Source organism: Gorilla gorilla, chromosome 10 (assembly GCF_029281585.2).
Source record: "Gorilla gorilla gorilla isolate KB3781 chromosome 10, NHGRI_mGorGor1-v2.1_pri, whole genome shotgun sequence".
Lineage (NCBI taxonomy): Eukaryota > Metazoa > Chordata > Mammalia > Primates > Hominidae > Gorilla > Gorilla gorilla.
Window position 1 is genome coordinate 31,050,303 of NC_073234.2, and position 26,287 is coordinate 31,076,589.

At 35.1% G+C, this 26,287-nt stretch overlaps 1 protein-coding gene and 1 non-coding gene across 9 annotated transcripts in view; both read right to left on the reverse strand.

Moving 5' to 3' along the window:
• EPS8 (EGFR pathway substrate 8, signaling adaptor) overlaps positions 1–26,287 on the reverse strand; it is a 172,885-nt gene that overhangs the window by 42,701 nt on the left and 103,897 nt on the right. For all 8 annotated transcript variants that reach the window (XM_004052808.5, XM_055358736.1, XM_055358738.2 and 5 more), the window contains 7 exons: positions 19,986–20,065; positions 18,342–18,418; positions 7,968–8,035; positions 6,776–6,937; positions 6,499–6,648; positions 3,548–3,630; positions 2,863–2,999 (listed from right to left, as the gene is read on the reverse strand). In XM_004052808.5, the coding sequence (XP_004052856.1) occupies positions 2,863–2,999; positions 3,548–3,630; positions 6,499–6,648; positions 6,776–6,937; positions 7,968–8,035; positions 18,342–18,418; positions 19,986–20,044 (736 nt within the window). In that variant the 5' untranslated portion in view covers positions 20,045–20,065. The remainder of the gene's footprint in view (positions 1–2,862; positions 3,000–3,547; positions 3,631–6,498; positions 6,649–6,775; positions 6,938–7,967; positions 8,036–18,341; positions 18,419–19,985; positions 20,066–26,287) is intronic.
• Positions 8,820–8,923, reverse strand: LOC115930258 (U6 spliceosomal RNA). Its single transcript, XR_004066911.1, has one exon. It is a non-coding gene; the product is annotated as a U6 spliceosomal RNA (small nuclear RNA).

Below are 26,287 nucleotides of genomic sequence, written 5' to 3' on the forward strand. Positions count from 1 at the left end.
TCGTGACTCATGATGTTCAATACAGAGAACTGCAAAAAAAAATTGGACACTTTGTATTGCTATTCTTCCTTTACACTAACTTTACCTGTAACTGGAACACTTGCCAACAAAAAAAAAAAAAAAGAAAGAAAGAAAGAAGAAATCATCGTGTCTTATGAAACTTAATTAGCGGCTGTTAACTACTTTAAGATAATTAAAATTTCTATCTATGAAATCTTGCCAGTTAGCTACTATTTTACACATAGATAGCTGCTACCTTGGTTGTAGTGGACTACCACAGAAAGTACTAAGTTGAGGTTCAAATAGCTATTAGGAACTCTACAGAGGCCCCAAAAAATATCATTTGGAGGGCACAGTGAGGGGGAGATGTGGTATTTCTTGGGCTCTGTCAGGTCTGAAACACGACTAGGAACCCTAGTGCCACTGGCGCAATTCCACAGAGATCACCTTTGGAAGTCGGGGTAGATATACCTCAGGGATTCAACGGAGGAGCAGTTCAGCCTCAGTCAGCCGGAGCATCCAGAGGAACCAAAAAGATATTCCTCCTGAGGGGCTTTTCAACTAAAAACTGGACTGGATCCAGGCCAAACCTGATATAATAAGTCTTCTGTTTAGGCTAGTGGTAAATTAGAAGTTCTGAAAGCCTTATCTCACTTAAACAGATGACATTGCAGAAAATATTTCAGATAAAATTTAATGAAAGCTCAGAAACCCCTAGGGATAAATTCTGTCTTTGTTATAAATTATATTAGGTTCAGCAGGGCATGGTGGCTCACGCCTGTAATTCCAGCACTTTCAGAGGCTGAGGCGGGAGGATCACGAGGTCAGGAGATCAAGACAATCCTGGCTAACACGGTGAAACTCCATCTCTACTAAAAATACAAAATTAGCCAGGTATGGTGGCACACGCCTGTAATCCCAGCTACTTGGGAGGCTGAGGCAGGAGAATTGCTTGAACCAGGAGACAAAGGTTGCAGTAAGCCGAGATCGCACCACTGCACTCCAGCCTGGGTGACAGAGCAACACTCCATCTCAAAAAAAAAAAAAAAAAAAAAATATATATATATATATATATATATATATATACACACACACATATATATATGGTTCAACATATAATATACATAATATATATAATATATATATTAGGTTCAACATATTTTTACAGGTTTGTTCAGAATGTCTGTAAACTTGTCTTATCCTTCCTCTACTTCAGACCCTCTTCATCGAAACAGTAACAACAAAAACACCATAAGTACACAAAAAGTATAGAATACAATAAATTACTTTTAAACACATTTTAAATAAAAAGCAGATCAATACAAAGTTACATAATTTATGAAAACAGAAACTGTTATAAAATTAAACTACATATCTCTGTTAATTAATTTTTTTTAAATAAATGCATCAAAGAATTCTTTTTTTCATATCTTTGGTAGCTCGGCTTACATTTCAACCTCTGAAAAAACCTTTAAGAATACAAGAAACCTAAACAAAATAGAAAACAATTCAGAAAGAAAATGAACTCAATTTGGCAAAATGAGAACCACAAATTATGCTTACTATTTTGTAGTAGGTACTACCATAAACATTATTTACTTTCAGATTCAGAGCAACCCATGAATTATTATCCCCATTTCAGAGATGAGGCCAAAGTACAGAGAGATAACTTCCCAAGACCACACAGGTAGACAGATCAGGTCTTGCTTCAGAGTCCAACTTTTACTCTGCACATCCAAAGTAGAGTCCGAGGTGACTCGTTTTTGGAAATGAGTTATATCGTTTAACTATAATGCCAGATACCCTGTGTGAATAATACTTTACTGGATAAAGAATAAGAAGTTAAGAAGTTCCACTGGAGTAGCGGCAAAAGAATGAGGCTCTAGAGTTCATCAGATTGGAGCCTGCTGAATCACAAATTATTCGTCCTTAAAATGAAGACACTAGACCAAACATATTTTAAGGCATTTTTTTAGTTATAAACATTTCAGATTCTAGTAAAATATTCTAACATATAAAAAGTAACACTAAGTTCTATGTTATAATTGTTTTTAAACAGAATGCCAAGGTGAAATGATGCCACGCTCATAGGGCCCACTTGACAAGTACAGTCGTATGATGGATACCTTTTACCCTTCTCCACTGCCAGCAGCCAACCACTGTCCTGACAACCTTTCCATGAATATGACAAACTTGTCCAAAAAGGGATTGTAGTTAGATAATAAAAAATGGAAAGAATGTTAAGTGCAGTCTTTAAGAAAAACCTGTACATATTTTGTTGCCATCTTTTGGTCAATCAAGTAAAACTTCCTCTTAGCATTAAAAAAATAAAAAGACTCTAACCCTAATACCATATTTATTAAGTGATGGGTCTAAACTCTTACAGATAATAATCTTAACAAAATTCAAGGCTTAACTTTCTTTTATCTAAGATTTGATTTTTTTTTTTTTTTTTGAAATGGAGTTTTGGTCTTGTTGTCCAGGCTGGAGTGCAATGGCGTGATCTCAGCTTACTGCAACCTCTGCCTCCTGGTTCAAGTGATTCTCCTGTCTCAACCATCCCAGTAGCTAGGATTATAGGCGCATGCCACCACACCCACCTAATTTTTGTATTTTTAGTAGAGACGGGGTTTCATGATATTGGTCACGCTGGTCTCAAACTCCTGACCTCAGGTGATCCGCCCGCCTCGGCCTCCCAAAGCACTGGGATTACAGGCATGAGCCACTGCGCCTGGCCAGAGCTGATTTTTTAAAAACTAACCTCAAGCTTCAGTTCTGAAATCAGCATCAGAATTTGAAAGCAAGAACTATGTCCCAACCCAAAGTAAGCGTTCAATAAGTATTAATTCCAGGAAGACTCACAGTCCCCTTGGTCGGCTGCCCATGCAGACCAGGCTGCCACTCGACTTCTAACATCCACCTGGGTGACGGTCCCAGGGGGCGCAGGGGCAGGAGCTCTGGGTGGAGGCGGTATACCAGGGTCTGCGTTGGAAATCATCCTTAAAAAGATGAAAACAAATAGAATTTTTACCATCTCTATTTCTATAACATATCAATTAACTCAACTTGTGATACTAGTTATTAAAATTCAAAAAGAACTATGTCAAGGGGCAATAAGGATTTCCTAAGCATTACACATTATGCATATTTATGAATGCATATGAAATAAAAAAATTAATAGTCAGCTGAAAACTAGGTTGATTTTCTTTCTGAGTCTCATGTGATTTGAAAGGGCCATGGAACAATTACAATCCTACTGTCTAGCTTGTATTTCCCTAGGATACCTTCTCTTAAAATGCCACTCATCTTTCATGACTCTGTGACTTCCAACACAAGTGAAGCCATATCAGAGAAAGACCAAAAATATGGAGAGAAGAGGAGTAAACACACTGACAAACTTGGGAGAACAAATGTGTTGAGACTACAGGTTATGATCTATACAATACAATAATATACTTCCATAGAAAATAATTTTTCTAACTCTTTGGGGGAAAAAAGCCTTAGAAACAAATCAATTCCACTCCTTGATTTCTTTCAATGCTTTTACCTCAGGGCATCGGGCCGCCTCTTCTGTTTCCCTCCTTTACTGTCACTGATTGCACTTTCAATATCTTCACTAATTAGGTTTGCCTGCAAAGAGAAACAAGTTACCTGAAAGTTTATGGATTTTTCTGAGTCTTGATACGTAGTTTAAAACAGAAAAAGGGATTGTTCCTTGTCTGAATCAGTAAGTATCTTGATGTAAAAAGTCTTTTTATAAAAATCTTGCAAAACATGACTCTTGTGGTTTTTATAATGGTGAACTATATAATGATAAGATTTTAAAAACTGAAGAAATTTTTAAAGATTATCTTAAAGGGAAACTATCCTTGAATAAAGGCAATGATAGAAAGGATATGCACACGCTAAAAATGAAACTGAGTAAAAATCTCTAATTGGGTAGAAATTAAGGGGTTAGAGGCTCCCACACATAGAACAGAGTTCCTTCCCTTTCTCATCCTCAAGATCCACTGGACACCCATTAACCCAGCAAAACAAATCTTTGAGTTTAAGGCAAATCTACTACACCCATAAATAAGATAAACTCCAACACTAGGTTTTACCCCTTTGGGTAACCACTTTATTTTGTCACTTCAGGTAAAAGTTAACTTTCTGCAACAATTAACTTTTCCACTACTTTTCCAGAACATTCCGTTGGATTTTTCTTGGGGATCAACGTGAGATTAGCAGATACAAAGTTTTTGTTTGGTTGCAAAGTTTGTTTAGAGCCAGTGATTATTACTCTATATTAGAATGTTGATGAGATGCACCATCTATGTTTGTGCCTCCCTGTTCTCTGTAATGTGTTCTCAAATATGTATGTTGTATTTCTTTTACAGTAAGCATCGATAATCATAAAACTTTAGAAATGATGGGATATTTAAAAGAGCATCTCATCAGTTCCTTCTAATTAATAAAACTGAGGAGTACTTGTATGAAAGGGCCTGGCCAAGGTCACATTGCTAGTTAAATGAGAGGCCAATGCATCCCAGTCCAGTGTGACTTCCTAAGAGCATTTAGTTTCAACAAGAGATTACAAATATCATGTCAAAGGCTTTCTGTTACATAGGATACTAAAACTGAAGATGAAAAGATATTTAATTAAAAATAATTATTTAAAAAAACCCAAAATGAAAATTGAAGATGCCTAGGAATCTTCAACTTCTTATACTGGGGCTATCATATTTCTAAGAAAAATTTTACTGCAAAGGTGGGCAGGAGCATTGCATGAAGTCCTATAATAAAGAAACTTTAAAAATCAGGAGCAATATTGCACAATGAGCCATATAAAAGGAACTGCGTTTTTCATTGCCTCTATATTTTTAACCAGCCAAGCGAAAAATGTCTCATATGCAGAGTATGAAACTAATGAGTAAATGCATATAGTGCTTCATGGTATGTGAGCTTTTGGGGTTAGGACAAAACTATATTCAGTAAATACATTTTGAATCCATTATCATTACCATTCCATATCAAGTAAAGCAAGCCATTTGTTCCCAAACCTAAAATCCAGAAACTTTTCACAGCATAGTAACTTTTAGCTCCCAGGTTGGGGCTTTTTAGAACACAGATACAAACATCAAATTTGAAATGTTTTTCAACTTAGGCCTCTGGTTTATAAAAATGTTTGAATTAAATTTCACTATATTTTTAAAGCAAAATATTCCCTTTAATATTTATTGATTGAATATATCTAACCTTACAAAAATTATAATATACTACGACTTTCAAAAGGCACTATACAAAAATCTGATGAATATCACTTACACAAATTACCTAAATGCCAGTTCTTTTAGAAGAAGGTTTTTAGAAAGTCATCCATGACGTAAATTGAAATTAGAAGAAAATTATAAAATACAGTTTACAGTCAATCTTACTTTATCTATCATCTTTAAATATCAAAAAACACAGAAAAGATCAAGTAACTGTGCTAATCTCCTAGAATTTCTTTATAAAATAAAATTACATGGATATTTTATAATATATCATCAAAATGTTAAACCACTGCTTTGGCAAAGTACCAATTAACACAAAATGATTTCTCTTTTAAAGAAAACAACTGAGGAAATAAACACATTCAAGGTTGAAGATAACTTCTAAGGTCCAATAAAGCATCACAAATTATAATCATTTGAAATTACACTGTACTTTGAAATAGAAACTTTCAGGATATAGCCTGTTATTACTGGCTCAACTATTTTCACATATCATCTGGGAATTACAAACCCTGAGCAATGAATCAAGTGACATAATTAAATGGTGAACTTTAAATCAATATCGTGGGAAATGTCTAAGTACTTCATTGCAGTAATCCATGCTATGTCATTAGTGCAGAATAAATTCGAATTACATGATTATTTACTGTCCACAAAGCATGATTTCTGAACAATCAATTTTTAATTATAAGTTTAAGGCATTTGATGTGAATTTAATATATTATCTACACTTTAAGAAAATAAACGGAATGCATCTTATTTTTAAGAGACACAATCTCACTCTGTTGCCCAGGCTGGAGTGCACAGGGGTGATTATAGCTCACTGTTATCTCCAACTCCTGGCTCAAGAGATCTTCCTCCCTTAGCCAACTGAGTAGCTGAGACTACAAGTGTGTACAACCACATCTAGCTAATTTTTAAAAGCTTTTTAGTAGAGACTGGGTCTTGCCATGTTGTCCAGGCTGGGCCCAAACCCCTGGCCTCAAGCCATCTTACAGCCTTGGCCTCCCAAAGCACTGGGATTACAAGTGTGAACTACTGATTTTATTAACATCACCCTAATTTCTTTATTTACTTGCCATGGAAATCCTAGAGAAGATACTAAGGTATTTGTTTTCCTTATGAGATGCTCAGAAACTAAAAATCTAGTACCTAATATGCAGATATATTATCAAAATAGGTAATTCAAAAGCTCCCAGACAATCTGCTTAAAGAAGAAACAAAAATTTCACCATTCTTTTACCTTAACCTCATCACACTGGAAAAGATGAAGATCTGGCTTGTTCTGGGTTGGCTCTTTGCACACCAGGGCAAGAACTGAATCATAGCTGCATGAATGCATCACAGCTTGGCAGTGCTGGATTGTGTTTAAAGGAAAATTCTCCAGTTCATTCTGTAAATAAAGTGAACATTTTATTTTGTCAAACTTCCATCCATTTTCAAACAATCTGAAATGATTGTAAACATTAATATTTGTGGAGTTTCTTGAAAATAAAATAGTATAAATTTTACACACTTGCCTTTGATTCTAAATCAATCAGGCTCACAGCTCTGTCATCCACTTGAAGAATCATATCTTGAGTCCACACTTTGCCCTTGGCATCAAGCAATTTCAATTTCCTTATTCCATCATCAACAGTGATCATAGCATCTTTCCGATCCAGGACAAAGGTAGTCAAGTGCTTACGATTGGCAAAAAGGAAAAAGATTTATAACACATACAAACACATACAACCTCTTAGTATACATTTTCCAAAAGAAAATCAAATAACCTGAGGTCAGCTAGCAGAGAACGACAAACACAAAGTACTCTTAAAACTTCATGACTATTTTAATGAGAGAATAAAGCCAACCAAGGTTTTTTTTGAATAGAAGAAACGGTGTTTTGACTCATAAGATACCTAAATCTGTTTCATACTGAGCCATGTTGAACTACATAAACATGACATTAAAACAAATTCTTAACAGCTTAAATAATATTCTCGTAAAATAAACTTTCCCCTATTTGACACTCTATTATGGTTATTTAAATGCTGAACATAGCAGCATTTACACAGCAGGCTATCTGTACGGGAGCTTCAAAACTATGGACACTGATTGTAGCAACAGCACAATTCTAGTCTATAGGAACTGTCAAACTATTCAATCCACTAAAACCACTTACTGAAACAAAACTGTTTAAATTTGATTAAGCATGCTTGACATAGGTAGAAAACTGAAAATAAGAGCAATTTAAAAATTACTTCCCTGCTTAAATATTTTCTATTATAAGCACAGGTCAACTAGATAAATTCCAATCAAGAGCAAATATCGTAAAAGAGGGCAAAAACTAAAAAAGAACCATTATTTAACTAGAACTGGTAATATCTTTAGTTAAACTAAAAACTAAATTGCTCACTGAAACTAGCAAAGGCTTAATTTCAAGAAGATTCTATAGTACAAAGTAAAAGCCATTATCCTATTTTAAGTGAAATAAGACTGGCAAGGATAAATGGGTAGTAGTTATGATTTTAAATCATTCTTTATGAAAATAGACCACAGACTAACAAGATACTTTATATGTAATATCTGTTTTAAAAAATCTAAACAAAAAGGTCAATGCAACTTAAAATACATCATAAGAATGAAATAAAACAGAATTCTGATTTAACTTCCAATTTTTATGTTCCTCAAGGGTCACTCTAAATACTAGCAAACACCAAAGCATCTTACTTCAACACGGTATTGAGATATATCTGACACACTGCTGACACTGTCCCGTGCATAATTCTTCCTTTGTTCTGAAAGAGAAATTGAAAAAGCCATGATTTGTCCCCTAATAGACTGAAGTTCATATGTTGGTATCATGTGGCTATCTCTAAAACTAGTCTATCTCACATACAAATACAGTAGCTGACAAGTTGCCATTGTGTGGTGTATCTGAAAAACACTCATTATTCGCAGTAAATCTAAAAACCACAAGAAAGTCTAAATAATAGGCAAGAACAATTTGATCCACTATCGATTTTTAGAATTCCAAAGGTTAACAAGAGTATAAATATTATAAGAAAAAAAGTTATTTCATCTAAAGGTTTTATTTATCAGTCAGGGACCTACTGTTTGACAAGTCAATTACAACTGGCTTATAAATTTCATCTGTTACTGCACTGATATCAAAATGTAATTGCAAATATTGTCATAGATACTGTATTATATGAGTTAGACTAAATTATTAAAATAATAGGCATTACAAGGAACATCTCCTTTTGCAATATCCAAATTGGGATAGTGTTAGAGGAGGTTTAAAACATGATTCAATCACATGGCTTGCCGTTAAATATTAACAGTTTTCACACATCTACAGAACACACAAATGTGATACTTAGAATTATAAATATAAGCTGATAGGAAAAACAAGAAAGTCAGGTAGAAAGTTATTGCACCAAACTACTTAAAAAGCAAAAAGAAACCTTTAATGTTCTTTTCTGAAATGCTGCAAAACCAAAAAAATAACATTAAAATACAAAATGTATGTCGGCAATATTTGGTATTTGTTACTCTCTTTTTAAAACTTGTATTGTTTTTTAAAATATGGAACACTTCATGAATTTGCGTGCCATCCCTGCACAGGGGTCACGCTAATCTCTGTATCATTCCAATTTTAGTATATGTGCTGCCAAAGTGAGCACTATTTGTTACTTTTCTAATCAAGCAACTTGCTTATTTGTAAATTCAGAGTTGCCCTATTTCTTCTAAACAGAATGCTATGATGAAAAATAACTTTGAGAGGGAATTATAAGATTTATTGTTCCAGCTTCGGCTCTGTCACTAAGTAGGAAACTAAATTTGGGCAAGAAACTTAATACCCTGGGCCTCAGCACCCTTACTGTAAAATAAAAGGATTAAACAAGGTCAAACCTAAAGGCCTTTAAGCCATTAACATTCTGACATATAGATATACCTTAGCTTTCCCAACAACCTATTTTTTTGTAAATGTAAACCTATTTCTTTTAGTTAGTATAGATATTCTATAATAGATAAGTTGTTTGGAAAGTTCTGCTGAACATAAAAGCTGAGCAAGTACAAAAATATAAAGTGCATATATACATATGCAGACTCAGAACATTAACACAGAATTTTAAGAAAACTTAATAAATTTTCATTTTACAACACATATGAATGTCATTTATATTTACTTTTAAAATTTAGATTAAAATCTCCATGTCCTTGTATCAATATTACTCTGATATTCCAATACATTCCATTTTTGCTTTTGCAGCATTAAAATTACTTAATAAAAACAGATGCACTACAAAATTCACTCTGTGCTACCTTTCTTTTTTTGTGTGGATGATGACCTGAGGAAGTATGATCCATCTGGTCCTACCAAAATAATGTCAGCAAAAAGAAAGATCTGGTTTCACCTAAAATTTTCTCTCCCAATATAACAAAACATAAACCTTCACTTACATGACTGTATTCTACATATTTTTAAAAAGTGAGCGACTGTTATTTTTCTGATTAGTTGTTGAGGATTAATCAGTGTGAGATATTAACACATCGATAATTGTCCCTGTGACAGCCGTTATGACTCTTGTAATACAATATATAATTCAGGAATATATTTCACAAAACCACATCTAGAAATAATCACTATTTCAGAGTCACTGGTTTACCATATTCTAACACAACTGTCCACGATAGATTCAGAGCAGGAGGGCTCGGCTTACTTTGATCTGACCTTAGGACAGAAAAGAAATGGCAGTGGTTGCCATGACACCCAGTCATGATATGGCAGCTCCTGGATGTTCAAATGCTTTGTCTTTCAGGTAATTTATTGGCAAATACAACAGTTGAAGATCTGAAATACTGTGTGTTTCTATTTAGATATTCTCATTATGAAGTATTAAGAATTTATCCCTGACCTCCCGATTTCCTAACCCATAGTTTCCCAATCCCACAGAAACATAATTTACAGAAATGAGAAGAAAAACTATCTGATAGCATTTTAAACAGTATGACATTAACCGATCACTCTGAGTGCCTAGAAGATATGGTGTCGTTTCTAATATTCCAAATTAAGAATCCACTTTAGGAATTCCTAAGCTGCTTTCTCTCTGTTGTACAATAAATAAGTTGCATAAGAAACTACCTTTCAAAGATCCTAAAAATGTATAAATGCCATAAATGGACTTATAAATAAACTAGTAGTTCCAGTGATTTTTAAGTCAATCCATAAATAAAGGTTAATATTAATATTTTAATAGGCAATTTTGAAAGACATTTCCTAAAAGGCAATTATAATACATTTCTTTTTTATGAGAATCACATGTATTCACAAGAACTGGTATAAATAGTAATCAGGCTCCTAAGCTAGAAATCTCACCAAAGCCTTAAAACAGTATAAAAAGCCTAACTAAAATCTCTCGACACTACTCAAGATGAATCCTCTAATGAAATTCACCACTTTTGCTAACAGTGGTTCTCATCCTTGGCTGCATGTTGGAATGAACTTTATAAAACAGTGTGCAACTCATCTACTATATACTATCTCTTCAAGCAGAACATTTTCCTTTCCAAATTAAGAATGTAAATATGGTCAAATGGTATATTAAATAATAAATTCATGAATAAACATGAGAGTAGGGTTTTAGGTTTCTAGTAGTACAAGCTGCTCAACTCCTAACATAAGACTAAGTCTATTTCCCCTCCTATTCTGGCCCCTGCCTCTCTTTCTCGCTCAGAATCAATTAGAGGTAGGATGAAACTTACTTGGCTATAGAACCACTGGTTGTGTTTCACTATTTTGTCTATTAGCTTTTATGTCATGGTCCAGAACGTACAACTCCAAACAGACAGAATTACATGAATTCAGTAACCAACGATGAAAAATATTTACATACAATTTTATCATACACTACTGCAAAAATTGATATTCAACTCCCAGATCAGAAATACTAAATTTAGGTTTCATTTAATTTGTTAATTAGTTGAACTACAAGTATAAAAAGCATCCAGGTGTTGGTATTTACACTTAATTCTCTTTCACCTGCATTGCTGTTTATGCATAATATAACATTTGAAACGGCTAATATTCAAAGATACAGCTAATATTTAGAATTTTTTTTCTCTTTCTCTAAAAACAAAAATGTTCCTTAGAGAGTAAGGATTTGGCCATTAACAAGAAAAAAGTAACATAAAAGCAGCTGCTGAGTATTCCTCTCTCTAAATAAAACAATGGGCTAGAACTCATATTACTTTATACTTACAAAAACTTTCAACCACAGTAAGGGAGAATTCCTTTCCCACTAGCTTAGTGTCTAAGTATATTTATTCCATAGGGGAGAGGTGCTTAATGGGAATCAGTGAGTAGCACTGAGTGATAATTACAAGCTCTCAATATCAGGCAACTACAATCACAGCTTGACAAATGAGTATCCGAACCAACATACCATTATGAAAAATAAAATCATTTCTTTAAAACTACATTAAGAACTAATTTTATTGGCCTGTTCAACAAATTATTAAAATGGCTGATTCCATGAGGTAAAAAGGACTTTTAAAATTTTCAGCTAAGTTGGGAAAACTGCTGAACTGTCTTTTTGAGTCAACTGCTCTGCCACATTCTATCAAGCTGAATTTTTGACTCAAACATTTAGCTCAATTTCCTGATACTATTTAATGAATTAGAAGCCATTTACATCTTAAGAATTTCAAAAAAAAATTTGTTCTGTAAAAAAAAAAGATTTCAATGTTTTCTCTAAGTAAAATATACACTGTAAATAATAAGGATGGGCAAAAGAGAAACAGGTTTTAACTCTTAAGTACTACTTGAATGTGTAAGAAATTGCTTGGGCTTTAATTATAACAATTAAACAGAGAGACTAGCTCCAAACCAAGATCAGGAGATAGACAAGAAGAGAAAGAAAGCTAGGTATGAAAAGGAAAACGTATGGAATGGATATGTGTTAAGAAAAATTCAGGAACACTGCTACAAAAGAGTTGAATCAAGCACTGTGTAGAACTAAAGTTTATAGTAAACCCAATTATACAGAAATTCACCATGCAGTTTATAGGTTACTTATACTCAATTCTTACCAACACCTCCTTGAGAAGAAAAAACAAAGATGGAAAAACAGAAATATATTTTCCTACTTGTTAACATCACAAAGCAGTTTAAACTTAAGGTTAAAATAAGACTTAAGGCCAGGCATGGTGGCTCACACCTGTAATCCCAGTACTTGGGAGGCCCAGGCAGGCAGATCACTTGAGGTCAGGAGTTCAAGACCAGCCTGGCCAATGTGGCGAAAGGCTGTCTCTACTAAAAATACCAAAATTAGCCAGGTGTGGTGGCACACGCCTATAATCTCAGCTACTCAGGAGGCTGAGGCAGGAGAATTACTTGAACTAGGATGTGGAGATTGCAGTCAGCTGAGATTGTGCCACGGCACTCCAGCCTGGGCGACAGAGCGAGACCCTATCTCAAAAAATAAAAATAAAATGAGACTTAAAAGAGTACCTTTCTATCATACTGACCCAATATTATTTGTCCTCCCAATAATAAAATCTCAAAGTTAACTGTAGGTGTTGGTAATGACAACAAAATATTACTAATTGGTAATTCAATGAAATGAGTTTTCTAGAGATAAAATGACTTTAAGCAGTTGGTAATTTATGAAATGATCACATTCCAAATTAAGCAATATCTAATTTAAAGAGAAGTTACCTTTCTGGAAAGTCCATCTATTCAGAACATAGCATAATACCCACACTTAAATAAATGAAGTCCTCTGAGTGTTTGTTAGAGATGTCACCATGTCTATACATTAACACGTGCATATTTTAACATACAGACTCTAGTGGAAAAGACTCTCTCGGCTGGGCGCGGTGGCTCACACCTGTAATCCCAGCACTTTGGGAGACGGAGGCGGGCAGATCTCAAGGTCAGGAGATCGAGACCACCCTGGCTAACACGGTGAAACCCTGTCTCTATTAAAAATACAAAAAAATTAGCCAGGCGTGGTGGCGGGTGCCTGTAGTCCCAGCTACTCAGGAGGCTGAGACAGGAGAATGGCGTGAACCCAGGAGGCGGAGATTGCAGTGAGCCGAGATTGCGCCACTGCACTCCAGCCTGGGCGACAGGGCAAGACTCCATCTCAAAAAAAAAAAAAAGACTCTCAAGTCCCCACTTAGAACCTATTTACTAAGAACATTTTTTATCTAGTTTCCCAGCCTACAGATACCAGAAGCCATGCTAGAAGCTCACGTGTTATAACAACATGGAAAAGGGACAGGCTTGAGACCCAGTCACATGGAAAAAGCAGCCCTAAATATTCAAAAAGGAGATGAATCTGAATGATTTGGTGTAAAGGTAAGGAGTGCAGCCCCTGAGTTTCACAGTGCATAAGCTAATGTGCATATACATGATCCTTTGTCCCCAAGAAGAGATTACAGCTGCCACACCCAAGGGAAGGGAATATTTAACATACTTTACAAGTATTTCCCTTAAAAACAATTTTAAATTTTAGTGCTTAAAGGCTTTGACAAACAGCCTAGTTGGAAAAAAATATAACATTTCCAGTATTCTGATAACAGCAGCTAAGTAAAATGTTACTGTTATAACTGGAGGAGAGAGAAATTAATATTTATCTTCCTAAGTAAGTGTTACGGTGTCAGTGACAATAATGATGCAGAGTCTTTCACATGCTGGCTCAGAAATTTCTTGTATGATAATTTAAAAATGGCAAAATAGAGTTATTAAAATGGCAACATATTTTCACCATTTTCGTTGAATAAATTAATATGTCCTCAAATAAGCAAATTTATTGTCATATACAAGCATAGTTCACAATACAATTATGCCACTTATAAAAAATATTTCTAGAGCATTATAGGGAGTGATATATGTAATATAAGTTTTAAAATATATAATGAAAGTCACCTCTTGATTCTGTCAAAATATCACTATAATTAATTGTCTAACATCATTTGGAGGTAATATCAAAATATTACATTTGAGAATCTTGATGAATCTGAGGACCCAGGACAGAAAGTGACTCTCCAGTACCACTCCCCATTCCCATGATGGCGTCATTACTTCTGTTTTCTCATATAAACTTACCACAGAATTATTATCATTTTTATTTTATAAATGAGGAAACTGGGGCCAATCATTTGTGAAAGACAGCAGCCATTTGGTAGCAGTACCATGATTCAGATCCTCTGGCCTCCAAAACCCCTGCTGCCTTTCCGAGCACATTCAGTAGAAGCAACCCAGGAGGCCCACTATGGTGTCAGACCTGAAAAGTGTTCTCATGAAAAACTCTGTATGAAACTTCAGACAGAGTATCTAGACTGTGGTCAGTGCGTAAAAAACAGTGTGAACATTCATGTTCCAGTGCACAAAACAGTATCCTCCTATTACAAAGATGTTCATGTACCACCCATGAAGGCAAATTAATTCTTGGAAGATGATTTCAACTCGTTTAAAATTGTAAAAGGATAAATTTTACATAAGATGCATCAACTGTGAGAAAACAAATTATATCATAAATCTCTTCTTTACTAAATTTCCAGTTAAGAAGAGACACTGCCAGCACACACTGTTTAAGTTGCAGATGTGGTTTCTTTCTTCTTTGTGTCTAATACCCACCACTGTCTCTCAACACATCACACAAAACACACACACAGTGCCCTCCCTCTGAGAGTTCTCAGAAAATGCCTGTGGAATGAATGGACAGATAGATGAATGACAAGGGAGAAATATGTTCATGTTTTGAAGATACATATAATCTCTTCTTGGTGACAAAGGATCATGTGTGTGCACATTAGCTTATGCGCTGTGAAACTCGGGGGCTGCATTCCTTACCTTTACACCAAATCATTCAGATTCATCTCCCTTCTGAATATTTAGGGCTGCTTTTTCCCATGTGGCCGGATCTCAAGCCTGTCTCTTTTCCATGTTGTTATATCATGCATACTTCTAGCATGTGATAACAGACGCTATACATAAGTTAAAACTATGCAGACTGGGATGCTAAACACTCCCAAAGCTACCTAAAAAAAAACTTCAACTAGAATCTGTTTATTGCAAAGCTATCTTCAAAACACGAACATATTTCTCCCTTGTCATTCATCCATCTGTCCATTCACTCCATAGGCATTTTCTGAGAACTCTCAGAGGGAAGGTACTGTGTGTATGTCTTTGTGCGGTGTGTTGAGAGACAGTGGTGGGTATTAGAAACAAAGAGGAAAGAAACCGCATCTGCAATTTAAAGCCATCTTACTTCTAAGCCCAATCCACTGCTAAGACTTCTCTCTTCCCTATAAATGCTTCTTGGATTTGCCCCTTTCAATCCATTTATTTCTATCTCATTGTACCTATACACTGCTCATTTTCATTACAGTATACAAAATTGTTACATTGGTATCAAGTTTTAAGTTATGTGACTTTGATAATCATCTAACTTGAAAAGGGGGCCTCAGTTTGCTTTATATGTAAAAGGGGGAAAATAAAAATTTACTGCTTAAAAGCTAAAGATTTTCTAGGCTGGTCTCAAACTCCTGACCTGAGGTAATCCACCCGCCTTGGCCTCCCAAAGTGCTGGGATCACAGGTGTAAGCAACCCTGTCTCTACTAAAAATACAAAAATTAGCTGGGCTTGGTGGCATGCACCTATAGTCCCTGCTACTCTGGAGGCTGAGGCAAGAGAATCGCTTGAACCCTGGAGGCGGAGGCTGCAGTGAGCCGAGATTGCACCAATGCACTCTAGCTTGGGCAACAGAGTGAGACTCTGTCTCCAAAAAAAAAAAAGTAAGATTTTTCATTCCTTGGATCTAAGATTTTATAAAGTTGCTTCTAATACAACATAAACATTAAAATTTACAGGTGAGTTCTATTTTCTATTCTTATTTCTTTCTTAGCTCTCTGAAATTAGATTTTAGATCTGTGGTATTTCTGACAGGATTAATACTCTTTCTCCTTATTAAAAGTCTTTAGGCTATTATTAGGTGTCTAATTTGCCATATTACTTAAATCTCTGATTCACTTATTTCCATCCATATTCATCAAATTCATACTCAATATTACTACCAGAGTGAGCCAGAACAAATCTGACCTATTACTATCCTGAGTAAAAAACATCAAAGGCTGCTCATTCATTGTAAACAATGCCTAAATTCCTTAGTATAATTCTTCCCAATGTGGTCTACGTTCATTTTTTCAGTCTTATTTCCCAATGCACCACTATGCACTCTCCAGTTAACACCAACTTGCTTGCACCTGATTAATTCATTACACTCATTCTGCAAGTATTTTCTGAGCATAAATTATATACTAGCCACTATGCCAGTAAGCACAGGGAATCCTGAAGTGAACAAGACAAATATGGGCCACCTTCACAGCATTGATAGTCCTGCTTAAAAGGGTTTCATACTGTCTGTAGCATCCTCCGACCCCTGAAATGCTGAAGAACACAATATAACTTTCACAGCTCAGCTCAAGGCTCAATTCCTCTATTAAATCCTTTCTGATCAACCCTCACCAGTGCACCTCCTACACACTACTATCTAAGCACATTTAGCCCTTTATTATAACAATGTGTTTACTAGTCTATTGCACCAAAATGGCACATAGGCAACAGCCATCTCTTCATCATCTTTGAAATGAATGAAAGCACATAGAAATAAAGACTATGAAGATCATGGCATAGCATACTTAATAAATACTGCACTTAATAAATATCTGTCTAGAAATGAAAGACTGAATGAATTATTTTATTCTTATCCAAAAAATCTTTTTCTGTTATCTTCAAGTTATTCTCCAGACTTTAAGTCCCTTAAAGTCAGGGATCATATATTTTTGGTCCTGTTCTGTACACATATTAATGACAAAATATTTATTGAATACATTCTCTAGATCTACAATTCATAACTATTAGACCATGGTAATAATGTCACAATACTTAATAAACTGAAACCAACAATAATCAGATGAATAAGGCTATAAAAAGTATAGGCATGTATGGTATTAAATCCATTTTATGAATGTTTGATTTCAGTGATAATGCCAATTCACTAATATAGGTAGAAAAACAATCACAAAACCTTAGAAGTGTTTATTCTTACAACAGCCAAGAAGTTGCAGATCTAGATAATGTAAAAAAAGAATTCCACAATTTAGAAAATGCTGTTGGTTCCTATAGCACATAATAACGATAATATCAACAATAATAATAGCAAACACATACAGTGTTTTCTACTTGCCAAGAACAGTTCTAAGTATTTTGCATGTACTAACTTATTTAATGCTCATTTCAACCCTGTGAGATACCCCCATTACACAGATAAGCAAAATTAGGCACACGCAGGTAAATTAATTTGCCCAAGATCACTCAGATAATAAATAACTGAATTTGAACCTAGGAAGTCTGGTTCCAGAGTCTTTGCTATTAACCACAATATTATTCTCATTCTTTATTGTTATACAATAAAAGTGGCCATCCAGACCCTATACAAATAAATGCCATCCTAAACATATGTGGCAAACTTCAGGAGTCCTTGACTTCTTGTTACTTATGACTTCTATTTTGTACCTGAAGTGTAAAAAAATAGTATGTATATGTGAGACAATCCAGAGAGGGCACTGGAAGTAAGATCAGGGAAAAAGCATAATCATTTTGCAGTGCATAAAGAAATTATATAACATCTATTAGACATACTGTAATAATACCCCCCAAAATTCAAGAGCTATGAGGAAAACGTTCTGTCACCTGTCAGCCCACCACCAACTAGATCAGTCACAAAGATCAACAAACATTATTACAAGTAGTAAATGGGAAAAGCCACCTAGGGCATTGGCACCATGCATAGGACTTTTGAAAGCACTGCAATACATTTCATCTGTAGTTCTAAAATGCATAACAGCAAGCAGAGTTCATGGCTTTGGTAGTTTTTATAAAAACTCTTCTTTAAAATAATCCTTATTTAGCTATCACTGCCTCATTCCAAACAATATTAAATGTGTGGGTTCAAACCATGAGTTTGAAAATGTAATTTGTAAAAAGTGGTTAGAAACAAAATTATACCCTATCAAATAAACAAACCTACCATAAAGGGCCTTTGCACTTGTTTTTGAACCATGTTCTCTGTCCATCTGGGAAAAGGTAGGTGATGATCCGTAGCCACTGTAATAATAATAATAATAATAATAATAATATAAAAAGGTCATTGTGTTGGGTTAAAGTCCAATATAAGTAACAGAAACTCAACTAGAAAATAAAAATTCCAATGCACTATAATCACCATGTGTTTAAAAGAACATACTGATGGCCAGGCACGGTGGCTCACGCCTATAATCCCAGCACATGGGGAGGCCGAGGTGGGCACATCACCTGAGGTCAGGAGTTCGTGACCAGCCTGACCAACATGGAGAAACCCCATCTCTACTGAAAATACAAAATTAGCCGGGCGTTGTGGCGTATGCCTGTAATCCCAGCTACTCGGGAGGCTGAGGCAGGAGAATCGCATGAACCCGGGAGGTGGAGGTTGCAGTGAGCCAAGATTGCGCCATTGCACTCCAGCCTGGTGACAGAGCGAGACTCTGTCTCAAAAAAAAAAAAAAATTAGCTAGGCATGGTGGCACGCACCTGTAATCCCAGCTATGCAGGAGGCTATCTAACCTCTTGCTACTAATATGTTATGTGAAATAAATAGTGCTTTATTTGAATTTTACTCATTTTTTCAGTGAACATTTTTGTAAGACCCAAAACCTAGAAGAATAAGGACTATGGGAGGGGGAAACGGTGCTGTCAATAAAACAAGTACATAAAATAATTACAATAGAATGTGATATCTGGGTAAAACTAATAGATATGACATGTAAAATCAAAGAAGGACTAACTCTTCATCAACATATCTAAGAAAACTTTACTACCGCATTGACACAAGCAGAATCTAAATGAATGGAAAGAAGCTCTATAAACAGGCAGAGAATCAAGTGAGGAAAAGGTATGTGGAACTGACTCAAGAAATAGCACAGTGTCTGTGGAAAGATGCAGTTAATGTAACATTCCCAGAATAGACGAATGACTGGAGAAGCTGTGGCAGATTGAGGGCTTTTAGCATCATGATTAAGAACTACATTTTATTTTATTCTCTCAAAATAGTAAACATTACCTGTTATGAAAAAATGATGAGTAAAATATATACCACAATGGCCAATGTCAAATAATAACATTAATCGTAATACATAAGACAATGGCCAATTAAGTCAGGGTTATGATTTCAAGTTATACCTGGACCCACTGGAAATATTTTGTTAGTTTGCCTGATCTTTTCTAGTTTTACACAGTGGTAAATAACTTGATTAGTTTATACTAAATGACCCTTCTCAAATGCCAATATTTTATAAATAACAATAACAGAATGCACCACAGAAATTCAAAGCTCTGAAGTAGATTATATATTCACCCATGAAAAGCAAGAATGCATAAAGTACTAGAATGAAACAGAAACATCTTCCAAGTGTGAGATCAATATCATTATCATAAGGCTATTTACTTTACCATCTTATTCTTATCAGACATAGTAAACTTTTAATAACACGTGTTGTAACAAAGATATTACATATTAATGAGGAATGAACTACTGAACTACACAACGAAAGTAATCTTTTCACTAAAAATATAAAACAATTAAAATCACCAAATCAAATCCCCCCAAAACATATTAAATATAAACTTTTCAACTTACTTCATCTGAGATGGGTACATTCCAAAACTACTGGGATGATTAGAAATATGACCATTCATTGTGTCTTTCACTTGTGTGTTCTAAAAAAAGAAAGACACATAGATTAAAGGCAATAAAAAGGTCAAGACATCTCAGTTTCAAAAGTTATTCATTCAACAAATATGTGTTGCTGCCAAGAATTATAGTAGAAATGCAAAGATAAAGATCTCCACCCTCAAAGAGCTCAGGCCCCAGAGGTACAGATGAACATTTAAACAAAGATCCAATTGGCATTTAAAATTAATATGCTAAAATTATAAGCAAATTTAGGTGAACAAAAGAAAAATCTAAAATATAGTTCTGAGTTCTCAAAGCATATAGACATAATTCTACATTCTGCCCAAACTCATAATCAACTATCAATTTTATGAGATGTTATTTTGTTTACTATTCCATTATAAAAGTAATATAAACTCATTTAATTTAAAAAGTTGAGAAATACAGAAAAGTACAAAAGCAAAAAGTATCACCCAGAGCCCTATCATTTACAGAGAACCAGGTAACAGTTACCTTGCAGTCTTTTTGCCTACAAGTGGTTTTCTTTCCTCCCTTCCTTCTTTTATTTCTTCTTTCCTTCAAAGCACATTTGACAACATGTGCTTTGTCAAATGCACAAATGCACATGGATACATCTTTTTTTCAAGAAAGTTTTCATTTACACACTTCTTTTACTTTTCACAAGAAAATAACTTTAAAAATCAATATCAGATATTTAACCTCAAAAACCATTTTTAAATCTATTTTACAGATTGAACAAACTTCCTTCAAACAAGACAAATAATTAGTAAAACTTCCTCTTTACCAAATGGAATGGCCTTTTCTTTCTTCTAGATAACATTGCTGTACCCAATTTGTTTCTTTTCAGTCCTGGATATTTGGTCCTCTCCGGGTTTTGTGTCACTAAGCTATCCTGGATCCTGTCTTAGTTTTCTGAATTTTGTCTTTTCAAATATATTATATTACTATGTCCTCTCAATAACTGTGAGTTAGGCAGGACATACCCCAGCTTTATGGGCCAAGGGGGTGAAAGCATGAACAAATATTGATTATTAAGTTTCAGGTCCTGTGATGGATATTGGGACCACCAAAGTGAACCAAACAGACATGGTCCCAACTATAGGGCCAACAGTCTAGTGGGGGGAAACAGATAATGAATAAGTGTAAAATTTTAAGTTGTACTTATCATTACAAAGGGAACATTCATCATAACATGAATGCAAATAATAACAGAACTTAACTCTGATTGGAAGAGCATAGAAAGCCTACATAAAGAAATAATATTCAAGATCTGGTCACTTTGAGTTAATTCTGTCTCATTCTTCAGATCTCAGTTCAATCACGATGTCCTCAGGGGAAGATTTTACTGACCTTCCTGGATAGATAAAATCCCACTATCAGACACTCTCCATACTATAGACAATTTTTCAAAGCATTTATCACATTCATAACTTTTCCTTTACTTAAATTAATACCTGACTCTTCACTAAACTCTTAGCCCCCAAAAGGCTTGAATTTTTGTTTGATGACTTCTGCTTTTCAAATAAGAAGAAGGGTACCAGGCACAGAATAGGTGTTCATTAAATATTTATTCAAAGAAAGAAAGAAGGAAATCCATGTCCCACTCTTCAAAGAGTTTATTGTATTCTTAGGGAAACAAAGTTAATTCATGTAAAACAAATAGTAAGGAATTAAGTCCCAACATATGTAGCTCTATTTTAAATCTGCTAGAAGTTTGGAGAGGGAGAAGGCCATGAAGACTGTCATTACTTTCTGGAAGGGCTGGGACTTGACCTAGTTCTTAAAAAATGGGTAAGAATGGCCCTCAAAACACTGGACTTTAATTTAAGCTTTCCTATCGACTGCTTAAAAGCAAATTTATAAATTAAGAAGCAAAGAAAGATCGGCCTCTGCCCTATACATGCATGTACTTATAAAATTACACGTATATTACATTGCTGTGCTCCATTTTTGTTGTTTTCCTTCTTCAGTTTACACTTGGATACAATCAGTGGTGTGCTGGTAAACCAATTCTCAGGGTGGGACAAGGCAGAGGGCCTGATTTGTAGTGCTTGTTTTCCATGGTATGAATATTCCCATCATGGCCAATTTCAAGCAGTCAGTGGTTTAATAGCAGCTTACAAAATTCCTAAATTCTTCACGATTGGCTAAGGATCCAACTGCAGCACATCATTGCTACGTTCTATAATTTGGGCCAGAACAGAGGCCTGGAATAACATTATGGAACTAGAGATAGTCTGGAATTTTAACACTATTCCTGGCACTAATTGGGCTAGGAAAGTCAATTAAGCCTCTGTCTCAATGTCCTCTTCAGTAAAATAGAGATAATTCTTCGTCTTCCGAGCTCACAGTGCTAGTGTAAAGATGAAATGAGATAGATGTGCAAGTTTCTTCCAAAACTGAAAAAAAAAGAAGTGTTCTTTCAAAGCAAGCTGGTTCATTCAGTATATAAATTAAACCCCCAGGGTTTGTGCTGATTTTGATCTGGTTTGCATTTTAAAACCACAGCAGCTGGTTTTAATGAAAAGTGATAGCCACAGCATCTCATCTTTTCATGTTTAATTCTTCATGACAATCAAATAAATGCATGGTCTCTCTTTTGTTTCAAAATAGTGATCTGTTAGAATAAGAGAACATTAGAAAAGGGGATAGAAAATGGCAATTTGCTAAATTGAATTTTAAATATAGAAACTTTTTGTCATTTGGCAATCACAGTTTCACTTATCACGGCGGCTCATGTGGCAAATATGGAGGCTTTCAAATACCCAATTTGAGCAATTGCAGTGTATACCATGCAAAGGAAACAATTACAAATGTTTGTCTTTTTTTCCATTAGGCTTTTAAGACATACCCAGTTTATACCCATATACACAATTTAAAATAATGATCAACTGTAACTGAAAAATTAAGTGTTTTTATTTTTATAAACTGTTAAAGCAACCTAAAAACTAAAGAGACAAAGGTTTTTTTAATCGCTTTTAAGTTTAATGACTCACAAATGCAGTTAATCACACTAACTACATAATTCTGCTGAAAGTATACACTAAAGCCATCATAATAGCTACCACCTACAGTTGGCTGCTGAACAAGAGGAGGGTGAACTGCAGAGTCCACTTATAAGCAAATTTTCTTCCACCTCTGCCACCCAGAGACAGCAAAACCGACCCCTCCACTTCTTCTCCCTCAGCCTACTCAACATGAAGACAACAAGGATGAAGACCTTCATGATGATCCACTTCTATTTCATGAATAGTGAACATATTTTCTCCTTCTTAAGTATTTTCTCTAGCTTACTTTATTTTAGAATATATAATACATATACAAAATACGTTAATCAACTATTTATATGATCTTAGGTAGACAGTAGGCTATTAGTATATGTTTTAGAGGAGTCAAAGTTATACACAGATTTTTGACTGAGTGGGGGTCAGCACCCCAATCCCTGCATTTGCTCAAGGGTCAGCTATATTTGATTTTAAGTAACAGCATCAATTTCCTTATGAAAACACTTTTAGTAAGTCGTAGTTACTATAATTTTATCTTTATTTTCTACAGAAAATAAAATTCTTTGGCAATTAGAAGGATACAAATGATAAATTTAAGATCTAAGTTAAGCGCATGAAAAATGTAACACACTACAATTTTCAAAAAGAAAGGAAATGGAATATATAAAAAATGACTGTAAGAAGAAATAAGGCTATAAGGCTAACTCAGCAAATTAAATTTGTATTAGAAGGTTTTAAGATCCTCAAATATAAGTTTTAGATTCCTTTTCTTTACTCTTGCTTGCATCTCATATCAATTTTCAAATTGGTAGATGAGTATGTAGTCATGACTCAATATTAGAAAACTACCTACCCAATCTTGCTGCCACATAATTAGTAACTCTCTGCATATTTAACTGTCCTTCAAATGACTTGTGTTCTCAGAAAATATCACAGATTTTTTTATCTACAGAAGTGTGTTTTTGTGTGTTTGGATATGATATTGAAACATCTATGTCTAGGTTTCAATTTAATTTAATTTATGTCTCCCAGTCTAAGTTACAACCAAGTGGGAGGGGGTATTATCATTACTTAGGATTTTCACTAAAAGATCAGTGAAACTTAATTTCTACCAATACTTTGTGACATTGTCTAACAATGATTTTGCTTCCAACATTAAAAAAAAAATCTTCTTTAAACCTCTTAAATCATCATACATTCTGTCTCCTGCAATGTCTTCTAGAGCAATCACGTTTTAATATCTCTTACCAGTACCATCGGTAAAGATGGCACCATGTATTTTTCTATGCTATTTTTTCAAATATCAATTAACAAAGAATTTTTATGTGTGAATAAACTCAAAAAACTAATAAGGATATTAAGTTCTTGTAACAATAATGTGGTTAATGCCTGTGAAGGTATCACAATAATTTCTAGACCATATAGAAGAACAGTATTTTCTCAACACCAGTATCAATGTAAATGGAATAGTTTTATGCCTTTAAATCAACACAATAAAATCACTTAAAATAGTTAACTTAGTTCCTCTTTCTTTATGACAAAATTCTTAAGCTGTTTATAAATCAGAACATAATTTTGGGAAAAGTCTATGATCAAATCAGAATGTTGTTTGCTTAACAAGTGGCTGAAGAAAACTACTTATAACAAAATTTAATATGCAACTTTAGAAAGAACTACTTTAGCACTAATTATGTTTGCTATTGTGATGGAGTTCATAGGAAGGCCTAATAAAGAAAAGAGGCATAGACATATTCTAATACTACTATTATATTTCCCTCCAGTTCTTGTCTATTCCCTGAGTTGCTATGATGACATCATCAGCACACATGTACTACTGGATGCTATACTATACATGGAAATTACTAATATCTCAGTTCAAAATGTTGTTGATATTTTACTGACTTGGGAAACTATGCTAATTTTAAAAAGAATCACTTCTATTTATTGAGTTTTAACTCTGCATCAGGTATCACGCTAAATACATTCTATTGTCTTAATCTTGACATTAGTTTTTGAAGGAAGTACTATTCTTCATTCTCATTTTATAGATGAAGAAATTGAAACAAACAGACTGCCATTTGTGTGGTATTTTGAAGCTTAATAAAATCACATAGTACCATGAATGACTGAAAAGTAATGTCTTATTTGCATCTAAGGTAAAATCATAGGCAGAAGTGAACACAAAGGAGAAAGGGAAAGAAAACATTTAATGAGCCCCCACTTCATAAGACATTTTACAAATATCACCTCACTTTATCCTTAAAACAACATTATCAGCTAGTTATTGGCTCTATTTTATGGGTGAGATGACAGCCTCAAGGCGGTTAAGTCATTTGCCTAAGTGGTAATGATACGGAAGGGAAGGGAGTGGTCCCTTTAAATAATACAGAAGTGGGGAAAGGAAGTGCTGGGTAGAGGAAGGCGTGGTCACCTTGGGGGCTCCACCCCCATGGACCTAGATGAGGACAGGCGTTTTTGTTTTCCTGCCCAAATGTTGCGTTTTCCTGCCCAAATGTTGCATTTCCCAAGACCAGCCTGGCCTGCCACGCCCCCATTCTGTGCCTATAAAAACCCTGAGAACCTAGCAGGCAGGCACATAAGCAGCTGGACATTTGAGAGGGGCACATCGGCAGAGGAACACACCAACAGGCACCAGCATGCTGCAGGCCACTAACCAGCAGAATGACGCGGAATTTGGAGTTTAGCAGGGGCAGCCGGACTCCAGGGGAAAACCATTCTCCCTTGTGGCTCCCCCATCTGCTGAGAGCTACCTCCACTCAATAAAACCCTGCACTCATTCTCCAAGCCCACGTGTGATCCGATTCTTCCGATACGCCAAGGCAATAACCCCAGGATACAGAAAACCCCCTGTCCTTGCAATAAGGTAGAGGATCTAATTGAGCTGGTTAACACAAGCTGTCTATAGACAGCAAAACTAAAAGAGCACCCTGTAACACTCGCCCACGGGGGCTTCATCTGTAAACATTCACCCCTAGACACTGTTGTGGGGTTGGAACCTCACAGCCTGCCAGTCTGCATGCTCCCCTAGAGGTCTGAGCAGCGGGGCACTGAAGAAACAAGCCACACCGGCATTGCATGCCCTGCGAGGGGGACAAAGGAACTTTTCTTGTTTCAGTAACAGAAAAAGCTAAAATTAGAAGCAGAACTCAAACTCTGATCTGACTGACTTATATCCCTTTTTTTTTTCAGTAAGTTACACCATTGTGTGACAGTTTGACC